Here is a 14568-nt window from a genome sequence, read left to right on the forward strand (position 1 = left end):
GGGCCAAAATATCTCCACAGAGACGTGAAAGATTCATTGCCAGTTGTGGAAAAACACTTGATTTCAGCTGTTGCTGCTGAGGGTGGCCCGACCAGTTATTAGGTTTAGGGGGCAATTACTTTTTCACACAGGGCCAGGTAGCTTTGAATAGTTTTTTTCCTTAATAAATAAAGTCATCATTTAATAACTGCATTTTGTGTTTACCTCGGTTATCTTTGTCTGAAATTTACATTTGTTTGACGATCTTACACATTAAAGTGGGGAAAACATGCAACAAAATAAGAAATTGAGAAGGGGGCAAATACTTTTTCACAGCACTGTATTTCCACTCTTCTACTAATTCTACTGAAATACTGCAATAATACTCATTGCCACTGATAAGCCAATTTGTATTTTTCTGAAACCAAATATAAATGCTAGCACAGTCTCCAAGCTATGCACATATGCATATACAGTGGGTACGGAAAGTATTCAGACCCCTTTAAATTTTTCACTCTTTGTTTCATTGCAGCCATTTGCTAAAATCAAAAAAGTTCATTTTATTTCTCATTAATGTACACTCAGCACCCTATCTTGACAGAAAGAAACAGAAATGTAGAAATTTTTACAAATTTATTAAAAAAGAAAAACTGAAATATCACACGGTCATAAGTATTCAGACCCTTTACTGTGACACTCATATTTAACTCACCTGCAGTCCATTTCTTCTGATCCTCCTTGAGATGGTTCTACTTCTTCATTGGAGTCCAGCTGTGTTTAATTAAACTGATTGGACTTGATTAGGAAAGGCACACACCTGTCTATGTAAGACCTTACAGCTCACAGTGCATGTCAGAGCAAATGAGAATCATGAGGTCGAAGGAACTGCCCAAGGAGCTCAGAGACAGAATTGTGGCAAGGCACAGATCTGGCCAAGGTTACAAAATAATTTCTGCAGCACTCAAGGTTCCTAAGAGCACAGTGGCCTCCATAATCCTTAAATGGAAGAAGTTTGGGACAACCAGAACTCTTCCTAGACCTGGCCGTCCAGCCAAACTGAGCAATCGTGGGAGAAGAGCCTTGGTGAGAGAGGTAAAGAAGAACCCAAAGATCACCGTGGCTGAGCTCCAGAGATGCAGCAGGGAGATGGGAGAAAGTTCCACAAAGTCAACTATCACTGCAGCCCTCCACCAGCCGGGCCTTTATGGCAGAGTGGCCCGACGGAAGCCTCTCCTCACTGCAAGACATATGAAAGCCCACATAGAGTTTGCCAAAAAACACATGAAGGACTCCCAGACTATGAGAAATAAGATTCTCTGGTCTGATGAGACCAAGATTGAACTTTTTGGCGTTAATTCTAAGCGGTATGTGTGGAGAAAACCAGGCACTGCTCATCACCTGCCCAATACCATCCCAACAGTGAAACATGGTGGTGGCAGCATCATGCTATGGGGGTGTTTTTCAGCTGCAGGGACAGGACGACTGGTTGCAATTGAAGGAAAGATGAATGCGGTCAAGTACAGAGATATCCTGGAAGAAAACCTCTTCCAGAGTGCTCTGGACCTCAGACTGGGCCGAAGGTTCACCTTCCAACAAGACAATGACCCTAAGCACACAGCTAAAATAACAAAGGAGTGGCTTCGGAACAACTCTGTGACCATTCTTGACTGGCCCAGCCAGAGCCCTGACCTAAACCCAATTGAGCATCTCTGGAGAGATCTGAAAATGGCTGTCCACCAACATTCACCATCCAACCTGACAGAACTGGAGAGGATCTGCAAGGAAGAATGGCAGAGGATCCCCAAATCCAGGTGTGAAAAACTTGTTGCATCATTCCCAAGAAGACTCATGGCTGTACTAGCTCAAAAGGGTGCTTCTACTCAATACTGAGCAAAGGGTCTGAATACTTATGACCGTGTGATATTTCAGTTTTTCTTTTTTAATAAATTTGCAAAAATTTCTACATTTCAGTTTTTTTCTGTCAAGATAGGGTGCTGAGTGTACATTAATGAGAAATAAAATGAACTTTTTTGATTTTAGCAAATGGCTGCAATGAAACAAAGAGTGAAAAATTTAAAGGGGTCTGAATACTTTCCGTACCCACTGTAACTGGCTGAATTTAGAAAACTGGTATAGACCAGGGTGAGGGTGACTATAATATTTGTAGGAAGAGAGAGACATAGTCAGAAGATGGAATCAGACAGAATAACAACCAAGCACATGTCCTCTTATCTGTCCTCGGAGCAGTATAAGTTTTAATTGGCTGTTATTTTTCTTCTTTCTGGAATATTATATTTTGATTGGACAAAAATCTTAACCAATGGTAAGTAGGGGCTTTATCCTGGAGCTTTCAGCTGCAACTCTCTGTAAGTCTTTGTAAGCAAATGGAGTTGGGAGTCAGATGTAAGCTCATTTGCCAAATCGTCATATATCATTCTACTAACACAACTTGAAGTTTGACACTTTACCATAAAATGACAACTAAGCCAACTCCTTTAACTGTTGAAGCTGAAAACTCTTAAAAGTAATTGGACTTACAGTGGACGTAATGTTTGTGAATGCTTTTGTTGTTTTATTATTTTCCAGACTATAATGTTGAAATAGATTTTAAAAGATCATTTACAACATCCATTTGCATCAGTCATTCAGCTCATAGCAGCTCAGCATCTTAGGCCTGAGGCATGTGACTATGTTAATATGGACAAATTCTCCATAACATCACCCATAGGTTTCCTACAGAGCACTTCTGAAACTCAGTAGCCTGCTTCTGTCTATTGCCATTTTGGCAGTTCCTGACTCCTCCTAACTCCCAGCTAATCCAATAATAAGCAGAGAGGTGAAGTATGACTGGAATTAACATGGGTGATGCAAATGTCTAAGGGCCAATGACACTCCTATGATGGCATAATTTTAAGCTTTCACCTATGTGTCCACCAAATCATATGGAGCAAATGCTGTTTACCACTTTTGTTTACCAAATCCATCCATCCATCCATCCATCCATCCATCCATCCATCCATCCATCCATCCATCCATCCATCCATCCATCCATCCATTATCTATCCATTGCATCCTCATTAGGGTCATGGGGAGGCTAGAGTCTATCTCAGCTGACTTAGGGTGAAGGCAGGGGACCAATCTATCACAATGCTACACAGAGAGACAAACAGTTACACTTACATTCCCACCTACAGACAATTTAGAGTTACTAATTAACATGCACATAGAGAACATGCAAACTACATTCAGAAAAATCCTGGGAAGGCCGGGACATGAATCTGGGATCTTCTAGCTGCAAGGTGAAAATGCTAACCACCAAGCCACTGTGCAGCCCATGTACCAAATCACATTCTACAAATTGAAGTAATAGCTTCGCTAATATTTGATTACATTAGTATGATGGTGCAGGGGTTAGTACTGTTTGGTTCGTTTGCATGTTCTCCCTGTGCATACAAGGGTATCATCTCAGTGCTCCGACTTCCTCTCACAGGCCAAAGACTTGCATCTATCCATCTATATATATGACAGACAACGCATGTTAAATGTAGCAGCTGTAGTAAATTGCCTCCTTGCAAAATGTACATTATTGTGGCTTTCCTCTTCCTTCTATTATATTATATGTGTGAGTGTGTGTGGCTGAGGGCCCCATTTGCTATGTAGAGTAGGCTCATGTGCTGCTCCTCCTCCTCCAGCCCTCTGGGAATACAACAGTGAAACAAAGTCATACTATACTACAACTGCTGCTGCCTCTCCAGTCAACAGCACGGTTGTTCCTGTTTGTGTGTGTGTGTCTTAGGGAGGGAGAGTGGGCGCCTGCTCTAATTTGTGTCTCTTTCTGCCTGACTGACTATGACACTGAGCAATGGCTTCATTCTGTTTTGCAGTCTACGTCTGTTGGGGATAATGAATAATTAGGCTAGCACCACAAATAACACGAGTTCCACAGGGAGCCGGAGTCAAGTCCGTGTCTGCTCAGAGACCACATGTAGAAGTGCTTTTTAATCATGCATAAAATAATTCATGGATTTGAGCATTAGATATTAAATTGCCTATTATACTGACTAATAATACACCTGTTAGAATGCAGCTTAGTGATGTGAAAAGGAAAATACATTCCATAGAAATTGCAAGTATTTTTGACATATTTGCATGCATATTTAAGCCTTGTTAATGTAGTGTTTACGGATAGAGGTGATATACTTTTACAACCACAATTTTAACCAGTGGAATCATGTTTCAACTGCAAGCATACTGGACTTACTATCGCAGCTCCAAAAACATACTGAAGAAAATACCAGAATAATAACGAGCAAAGGCATTAAATTAGCTACACTAACAATAGTGTATTAGATAAAAATACAATAGATTTACATTCATTTGAATGAGAAAGTATGTCCACACTTTTGATTTGTAGTGTATAGAAGATGTAAATAACAATAATATGTGTATATGTGACCGTTATTGAAACTGCTTATATAACTACTTGAGCAAAGTTTTGAGACACTGGTGTTTTTCTGACCATTTCCATGTTTTTATTTTATTTTTATCCAAGTTCACTCAGCATTTTTTAATCCATTACATATATAGATGGATTCAAGGTTTTCTGTAATTAGGAAATGATTTCACAAATTATCATGTTTGATTTACATTGTTTTCTTCATCCTTATAACATTCTCTGATCTATGTTGACTGCATAACTATAACTGGTGTTCCTTCCTTTTTAATATTTCCTTTCCTTCTTTCTCCCTTCCTCGGTGTAGAATGTCCGCAGGCGGATGGAGGGGAGAACACTATATCAGTTAGTTCCAATGGTGAGGACTCGGAAGAGACTCAGATGAGGCTTCAGCTGAAGAGGAAACTGCAGAGAAACAGAACATCTTTCACACAAGATCAAATAGAAGCACTGGAGAAAGGTAACCGACAGGCATCAGAAGATTGTACAGCTAGGTACACACTGCAGCATCATACACTAACATACAGGTGTGGACCATTGTTTTACACTTTATCAAAATAATTCTCTATTCCCCATGAACAGTGTTGAAAAATTGAAGCTATTTGTCATGTGTGCTGTTGGTTTACTGTAGACTGTGTTTTTAAAACTATATTGCAATGACCAGGAGAGTTAGTTTTTTCATTTTTTTTCAGTGTTAGTTAAACAGACTATGAAGTGATTGCAATGATGGACTATTTATCTTGTAATACAGTATAAAAATTGTGACACTATCATTAATTGCATATACAGTTTTGCTGCATCTGTACTCATTTGTTTTCTAAATGGTACAACAAGGATATGCTTGGGTTTTTTTGACTCCACGTTTTTGATGCTTAGGCTGCTATCAACAGTTACACCCAGCTATACTTTAATGTGACATGCTGGACATCATGCACCTTCATTTTCAGAAGGAAGGAGCTTCCCCCTCAATTTCAGGGGAAGGGAAACTGCTGTCTTCAGAAGAAAAAAAGCAGTTTTGGATAAATGTGGTAAATCATGCATTGCTTAATAGTGATTTATGGAACAGAATTATTTCAAAGTAAAAGTTTATTTTAGGCTTAAAAGCATTAACTCAGTGCACTGTAGGAGCACAGTACACACACTTAAGTGTCGAAACATGGTAGAATATCGCCTTACAGTTAAAAAGGGAAAGGTTAACAAACTATAAGAACTAAAGCTTTTTAAGGACTAGAAGTGACTCCTTCTAGGAGGTTTTACAGTGAAACATATGTGAAGCGGTATAATATGTATGTATTGTTTCCTCAGTCTGTGGCAACAGATGACTCTGTCCTTCATGGCACATGTACCATCCTCATGTATAACAGCAAAGCCGCTATTATCATGTATTGATGCCATATCTTTACATGACAACTCTCCAAATTCTTTTGTTCTAGAATTTGAAAGGACTCACTATCCAGATGTGTTTGCCCGGGAACGCCTCGCTAACAAAATAGACCTTCCAGAGGCAAGAATACAGGTAGCAGCAAGATCATTTGATTTAGGTCTGTAATGCAAATACTTGATTTTCACTGAAAATGTGTGTTAAAAAATGCACTGTGCTTTCATTTTTATAATTTACATCATTAAATACAAATAACTTTATCAGTCACATTAAACTACACAAGTATGCAACGCCCTGTGACCATCACTGTGACATTTTAGGTAGTTTTGGCTCTCCAAACATAAGTCTATTCTGTTTGTACCAATGCTTATCCTATACCATGTCTCTTCAACATCAAAGAGAGCACTTTCAGGTAAATTGTCATGTTCAAGGATGTTACTGCCCTTGATTAGACAGGGCTTAGTAGAGGGAGGGCATTGGTTTCATTTACACCACTTATGCTTGTGTTCCAGTTATGCCATTATATACATTCATATTTTATAGTGTACAGGAGTTTTGTTTTTATTTTTTAGATTTGTCTGTTAAGAATGCAACTAAGTTCCCCAAATTGAAAATTTTAAAATTTAAAAGTAGCATTTTGTATCTTTTATGCATATTTTTAAGATGCTGCAGATTTGGTATGTATTCATGAGTGTGTGAAATAGGGAAAGAGGGCCTACAAATGACATTTGCTTGGTGACAGTGAGTACAAAAAAATCTTCTTTAACAGGAAACCGAACCAAAGAGGATCAAATGCTTGCTCGTCCAAGATTGTCAAAGAAGTCTTTTTTTTTCTCTTGGGACATTCTTATTTTTCACAAGCAGTGTTTTTTTTTTCACATCTTTTATTATTGTAAGTGCCAATGTATTTTTTTCTTTCTACTGTGGAATATGCAGGTATGGTTTTCCAACAGACGAGCAAAGTGGAGAAGAGAGGAGAAGCTGAGAAATCAACGTCGTCAGGTGACCAACTCCTCCAACCATATTCCCATCAGCAGCAGCTTCAACTCTAGTGTTTACCAGCCTCTACCACAACCTACCACACCAGGTACTGATGGGGCCACACACTATAAAACAGCAACAGAAACAAGCACTGGTGTTACTAATAGCATGAATGTGATAAGCTCTGCTCTATTGTTCTATTAAACCCAGTAAAATGACAGTGGGACAGCAAACCAACCCTTTGAAGTCAATAAGATACAGTTGTAACCAAAAGTTTCTATACATTTTTAAAGACCATGTATATCATGGTAGTCTAGAATTTTCAAGGACTAAAAAAGTCTTAATTTTCTATGTAATCATTAAAACACTTGTCTCTGTCACCAAAAAAAGCAATTATGGTTTTTGGTTCTTAAATAAATTTATTATAGATCTTTCGGAAATATGACAAAATCTGCTGGGTCAAAAATATAGAGAGAGCACTTCTAATATTTTATTAAATGTCCATTGTCCATTTTTACCTCAACTAAGTGCTTTTGGTAGCTGTCTTCAAGCTTCTGGTTGTATCTTTGACCAATCCTGTTAGCTTTCTGACACTGGTTTGCATTTTCAGCACAGGGGTTTAAGTCAGGAAAGGGGAACACAGTCTAAAACCTAAATTCTAGACTGATTTAGTCTTTTCTTTACCACGTTTGATGTGTGTTTGGGGTCATTGTCCAACTGCATCCAAGACCCAACCTTCTGGCTGATGATTTTAGGTTTTCCTGAACAATGTGGAGGTAATCCTCCTTCTTCATTATTCCATTTACTTGTGTAAAGCACCAGTTCCACTAGCACCAGAACAGTCCCAGAGCATAATACTGCCACCACCATGCTTGACAGTAGGTTTGGTGTTCTTGGGGTTAAAGACCTCACCTTCTTTCTTCCAAACATATTTATGGTCAGTGTGGCCAAATAGCTCATTTTTTTTTCGATTTGACCAAAAAATTTTTCTCCAGAAGATATTATCTTTGCCCATGTGATCAACAGCAAACCTACATCATGTCTTAAGGTGCCAGTTATAGAGGAAGGGCTTCTTTGTTGCATTGCAGCCTCTCAGACCATGGAGATGAGATAATTGAAGTTGCTGATGTATATTTTATTTTCATTTCCCATTTCCATAGGTTTATTAAATAACCAGACACGTTTAAATCATTCATACATATATATATATATATATATATATTTAGAGAGAGAGAGAGAGAGAGAGAGTAAAATGTCACAAAATGTGGGCCTGGCTCACTTCTATGACTAAAACAAAAGCTCAAACAAAACACCTAATCACCTAATGTGGAAAAAAAAGGTTTTACAGAATAACACAAAGGGAGGCACCAACAAATAACCTAGTGTATCTAAACAGAAGAAACCAGCTACGTGTGTACAAAGTGTAAAGGGTTCCTCCTAGCTTACATAAATCAACGAAACTCCCACCACATACATTTTCCATACAAAACAGCTCAGGGAAACAGTACATGTAAGGGAGAAGCTGAGGAGAACAGCGTGAACCTCTGCTGTGGGCCCTGAATGATAGACTGGTTCAAGTCAGTAGTATCCAGTGTGGTGCTCCCTTGGATCACACAGATGATGAGCACAGCTTTTAGCATCTCAAATGAAACACAGGGGAGGAAGACACACATACAGCAGACCTGCGACCGTTTATCAACATGGGTTCTTCTAAGAGAAAAAATGTTTTAAGTGGCTACAGTCCCTCATCAAAAATTTTGACATATGCGTATTTTTTGACGTTCTCTGATCAGATGGTTCCTGACTTAAGATGTGATTTTGGTAGCTTTACAGTGTATTTTATTTCGACAAATCCTTTTTGTTATGGATATACAGATAAACTTTGATTTGTTATGCTTCATAAAAACAAAAAAATGTTGTACTGAAGCTCAGGCATCAGATTGAGATAGTATAACTTAACATGCAAACCACTACATATTTCTGTCAGTAATACTGTACACAATTGTTGTGTTGTCGTTCTCTCCCTTTGGCTATCCCTGTCTCTTCAGTGTCCTTTTCATCAGGATCCATGTTGGGAAGGTCAGATCCAGTCGGGTCCAATAGCTATAGCCTACCAGCAATGCCCAGCTTCAGTATGGCTGCCAGCCTGCCTATGCAAGTAAGCTTTATTTTACACAAGAGCACAGTACACAACTACTCTCTAGTCTGTAAAAAAGCACTGCAACACCTAGGGCTCTGTTTTTGTGAACCCAATGGCACAGCACAGATCTTAATAAAGTGCACCCAGCCCACCACACCAATACTGCCAAGCTCATTGTCATTGGCAGGCTCACCTGCTGCAACTTGGTTGCACTTTGATACCTAGTAGACCTGAGACAATACATTTCACACATTACAAATTGCTATGGATTGTTCAATTGAATTTTAGTCATATAGCGCCAATTACAATTCAGATTGTCTCAAGATGATTCACAGAACCCATATGCCTGAACCCCCAGAGCAAGCCCTAAGGCAACAGTGGCAAGAAAAACTTTTTAACAGGAAGGAACCTTGATCAGAACCTCATATGGGGGGACCCAACTGCCGCTGGCCAGCCGGGTTGAGAGGGACAGAAGAGGAAGAGGGGGTGGGGGACAAGGAAACACATGACACACATTGGCATACATGCATGGTATGAGAAACATAGATGATATATTCAAAATGATGCATAATGAATACAGAGTGACTGGGGGTATACAGAACAAGCCAAAACTGAAACTGATTCATAAGTTTACTGTTATGATGTAAGGCTCTGGCATTAAATATACTACATATATAGCCAGTAGTAAGATACAAACAGTACATAGATTAACATATCATGTATAGTAAGTGCAATGCAGAGTAGATTGTTATACTATGTTTGGACAGTTATGGCCAGTCACGCTCACAACTTTCATTCCATTCAGACACAGAACTCCTTCTTGTCATAACATATTTACAGGTCCAATATAATGCGAAAAGTATACAATGGCTTTATATAAGTTGAATTCAATTTTTAAGATATATTGAAGATCCTACACTCAACATGATTTATGTGTGTAACAGTACAGGATTTATCATCCCAACAACCATTTGCAGTATAATAATTTATCAAATTGACATGTTAGTTGTGAACATAACCAAAAAGGCTTCATCGGTTATTTCACAACAGCTTCTTGCAATCATATAATAGAAGTGGAAAAGTGAGGAAACATCAAATAAAGGGTTTGTGTATTGTTAGGGAGGGTGTGTACAGATCTGCTGAGACCAGCTCAGAACACAGGGAATCAACGGGCAGCACAAAAATCAGTCTTGATATGGTAATATATAATATATAATGGTAATATATAATGGAATGCGCTGTTGTGCTCCCTCACCTTTAACCAACACACTTGTAAATAGGGGTAGAAATGACATCTTAATGTATGGCAGTATTTGACTTTGGCTGGAGCTGTAGTCATGTTTTGATTGCAGGTGCTTAAAAATCTATTTGGGAATGTTTTTTATGGATGAACATGGCTCAATGTAAACCCCCAACCAAGCTTTTTTTTTTTTTTTTGTCTGATAAACTCTGAAATTTGCTGATCTGTAATATACATTTCAAACTGAACTTGGTGAACCATATTTCATCTTTTCCACTGCATTTTTGGCTACTGATCCATATCAGTCACCCCTTACATGTTTTAATGCAGGATTATTTTTCAGTCTGGGTACTCATAAGACTAGATGTACAAAAATCCCAATTGATTTAGTGATTTTCAAAGTGAATTTTAAGAAAGTTACCTTCTTTAATCCTTATTAAAATGATGTAACAATATTGATGCCAAATTGCCCTCTGGAGGCTCTCTGCTGTTTTGATCAGTAATATGAATGTATTTTTCCAGGCATCCAACCAGACCTCTTATTCCTGCATGTTGCCCACCAGCCCCACTGTAAATGGAAGAAGTTATGAGACATATACTCCTCCCCATATGCAGCCACACATCGGCAGCCAGTCAATGACAACCTCTGCAACGTCATCAACCGGTAGGACGTTACAAAGTGCCTTCTGGTAGATGCTCTACATACCTTCACTTCTGCCCGCACCGATGAGATGCAAATTAATACACTCTAACAATGACCTGCATGTCCTTCTTTCACCAGGTCTGATTTCCCCTGGTGTCTCAGTTCCAGTCCAAGTTCCAGGAAGTGAAGGAGACATGTCACAATACTGGCCACGTCTGCAGTGATGTCTCACTGCAGTTGGTAATGCTGGCAGTCATGATCAGTAGGGACTGCAGCAACAGGACTTTATAGGTCAAAGTATGACCTATCCTATCTTTACAGCTTGAATGTCAAAAAGAACCTCTTATTGGTTGAAATAGGCTGTACCACAGCAAGTAAATATAAAGAAAATATTCTCATTATTGCTTGTGAGGAAATGTACAACCAAATATTAAAAATAAATAGGACACAAACAATTGGGATTGTCTTGATAACTGGAAGGATTTTAATAATACTGTAAACAGGTACAAGTTCAGCTCTAAGTGGATCAAAGGTCTTGGAGAGTTCTCTCAACAGATCATATCCATCAGCTGCCATTCAAAATCTGGTGGCGTTGGACAGTTTGGCACTAGTACAGAATGAAAAGCTCTAGCTTGAGCTTTACTCAGGGAGCACAGAAAGGTGGACCATCTATTGGTAACAAATAAGCTCCAGACAGAATTAAACTGCTCAGCGTCCATTTAGCCATTCTGTGGGGAGGCATATTACTTTCATTTTCAGTTGGTAAATTTAATAAAGCTGCTGTGATGTTGACTTAAATGTAAAGGGAAGAACTCAATGAAACTTGAAATGAACTGTGTGCTATGATGTTCTTGCATCAGCAGTTTCCAAAAGACCTTGCCTCGAATGTGTATAGAATTTCAGAACATGGAGTCTGGTGATTTGTGTTTGGTATTGTAAAAACCCTGACATGAATGTGATCTCTTAATTGGCGTGTCTGTTTGCTCCATTGTCGCAAAATTCATCAGTAAACCAATGACTGGAAGTCTGTAAGCACAACAAACACTTTGTGAGGTCTTAAAAAGTGAACATAAGATTGTGTCTGGGATGTAAATCTGTTTCTAATTTCAAAGTGTAAAGCATTTGTCTTAAGTGATTTGGGAGGGTTTCCACAATAAAGTTATTTCAAATGTGCTTTGTTTAACATATTACTAGAAAGTGTATCAGGACATGTTTTTGGTCTGACAATTGAGAAAGCCCTTGCTGATGTGGCTGGCATCTTTCCCACCTGAAACTGAGAAAGGCCATGCACACCCTGGACAGGACCACCAGTCCATTATATGGCTAACACAAAGAGACAGACCATCATGACTGCTCAGCATGACACCTACTACCAATTTTATGTCACCAAGTGACCAAAGTACATGTCTTGGACTGTGGTAGGAAACCTGGAAAAAACCCATGCAGGCATGGGAGGAACAAGCAAACTCAACACAGACAGGTCAGCTGGTGTGAACCTAGAATGTTATTGCTGTGAGGAGGACAACTAACTACTGCAATACATGCTCAAATGAATAGGGATTTTCTAAATGGCTGCCATAAAACTGATCTATACTATTACATAATGTCAGAGGTCACAGCCTCAGATCTATTTATCTGATGGTATTGTAATTAAACATGCAGAAGTCCAGTAATAGAAGTAGTAGCAGTAGAAGTTCTAGAAGCCAAATGACGTGTTTGATTTGCACCTATGCAAAGAAATTTCTATGGTTAATTGAGACAGTCATCAACCATTAACCATCACAGCTGACTTGCAGAATTGTGGCACGCTTGAATATTAAATTTAGAATTAGTATCACTGTGCCAACTTATTAGTAACAGTCATGATGATAAGGTTGTCTCATTTAACAGCTCCTCCAAATGCAGCATTTTTGAATTATTTGTTCATATCTCAAATTTTGTTGTTTCATGGTACATTCAGGAAACCTGCATCACCATCAACAGTGTCATATTACCCTGTTTGTGGTCACATTCAGGTTGTCATCAGTCAGATCAATCAATAAACCAGGGACACCAGAACTCAATCAGTGTGAGAGAGGCTGATGAATGGTCTATCCAATTATGTGCTTCAAAATGGCGCTCAAGATTAGGGGTTTTTCTTTAAATGGTCATGCCATTTATACTGCATCCACTGAAGAAGTCAAAAGTGAAAGAGACATATGTATAATTCAGCTAGCAGGTGCCAAATTTTGGGCCCTGCATAGTTTCACAAATTTAGCCATTGCAAAAATGCCTCTTGACCTTTTTCCTTCCAGTGACAACCAAATTATGAACGTTGCGTCATTTGTTCTGAATCAAACATGGTAACACAGAAAAGGTGATCTTTGCCCCAATGTTTTGATGATCAATAATTACAATGTGACAGTATAAAACATCAGAAAGTGTTCAGGTTCAACAATTAAAGATGATTTCAGAGACGTGAAAAGGAAATCAGTACCTGAGAACCTAGGCTGGACTTCACGTTATCATGTCTGTTGCTTGCATCAGTTTTATAAGCTTAATCTTTCTGTTCATTAACCCTGAAAATATAGTGACTGTAAAGAGTAGAACAATAATCAATACAATGTCTGAGTAGTGTTTTAGTTGGACCCAAAAGCACTGGGGACTGACCTAATATTGCATTCATGGTCTAAATTATGGACCCAGTCTACCCTGCAGCAGCAGATACGTTTTGAGGGAAATGTCAGTGTGACTCCCTTCCAACCTCTAACAGGGGGCTCCCAAAGGTAAATCTGTGTTTTGAACACAACTTCTGAATCGTTGCAACAAAGACCAAATCCATTGTTTTCCATTTATTTTCAATATAAGATAGAGAGTGGGGAGAAGTTGGTGGAGAGAAGGGGAGGACTTTGTAGATCTGAACATTCTAAAAGACGTAACAATGTAGAGTTACATCTAAGACATTTGAAGGCAGGAATTATTATTTTCATTTAAACTTCTAAACATGTAACTTTGATATGCAGAGATCAACTGCAAAGAGATTTCAACATTTTTTTACAGTTATGTTAAGGTACCAGCAGCACTTTCTTAGGGTTAAGAAAGATCTACTTCTGGTTTAACACTAAAACTGTAAACAGTGACTTGTGACACAAACGTGTTCATCCAAATTTAACTGAACTGACAATCTCTGTATTTGGTTGGGGTTTTAACATGTGGTTTTACCACCAACTTTCTGCAAAGTCAACTGCTTGACCATCATATCGAAAAAATCTTATTGGTTGAAGTGCAATTTTTTTTGATGGTGAGTTCAAAGTTTCCCCATTTCCAGATAGGTTTAGTCTCTACAAGTCTAGGAGCAGAAACTGGCAATGGAATAACATCACTGACTGACATCCAAACCTTTTAAGTGCCACACAAATGCCACACACTGCAAATCCAGTAGTGAGCCATTATGGAGGAGAAAAAGAAACATCTCCTACATCTCTTCTTTTGTTTCATTCATTCATTCAAGTTGTCATTTCTTTCTGCCCTCCATTGGCCAGCAGGTGGCTGCAAAATGAGAATGAGGTCAACCTCTCCTCATTTACCTAACAAAGGACTGGAAAAAAAGAGAAAGAGGAGCTGATGGCTGTCACAGAGAGAAAGAGAGAGGGGTTCTAAGACAGAATACCTGCAGCTCCATGCTGAAAAGTTTCACTGCATTATGCGTCACACAACCCATATCATGTCAGCACCTATCAATTACTGTCTGCAACAAACAGCATTACAGGAA

General features: G+C 38.8%; 1 protein-coding gene across 2 annotated transcripts in view; it reads left to right on the forward strand.

Moving 5' to 3' along the window:
- The window catches only part of LOC111579060 (paired box protein Pax-6-like), a 67341-nt gene extending 55351 nt beyond the window's left edge, over positions 1-11990 (forward strand). For both annotated transcript variants that reach the window (XM_055007373.1, XM_035955542.2), the window contains 6 exons: positions 4740-4892; positions 5866-5948; positions 6750-6900; positions 8843-8952; positions 10697-10838; positions 10956-11990. In XM_055007373.1, coding sequence (XP_054863348.1) covers positions 4740-4892; positions 5866-5948; positions 6750-6900; positions 8843-8952; positions 10697-10838; positions 10956-11041 — 725 coding nt within the window. In that variant the 3' untranslated portion in view covers positions 11042-11990. The remainder of the gene's footprint in view (positions 1-4739; positions 4893-5865; positions 5949-6749; positions 6901-8842; positions 8953-10696; positions 10839-10955) is intronic.
- Positions 11991-14568: the final 2578 nt, after the last annotated feature.

Source organism: Amphiprion ocellaris, chromosome 3, assembly GCF_022539595.1.
Source record: "Amphiprion ocellaris isolate individual 3 ecotype Okinawa chromosome 3, ASM2253959v1, whole genome shotgun sequence".
Taxonomy (NCBI): domain Eukaryota; kingdom Metazoa; phylum Chordata; class Actinopteri; family Pomacentridae; genus Amphiprion; species Amphiprion ocellaris.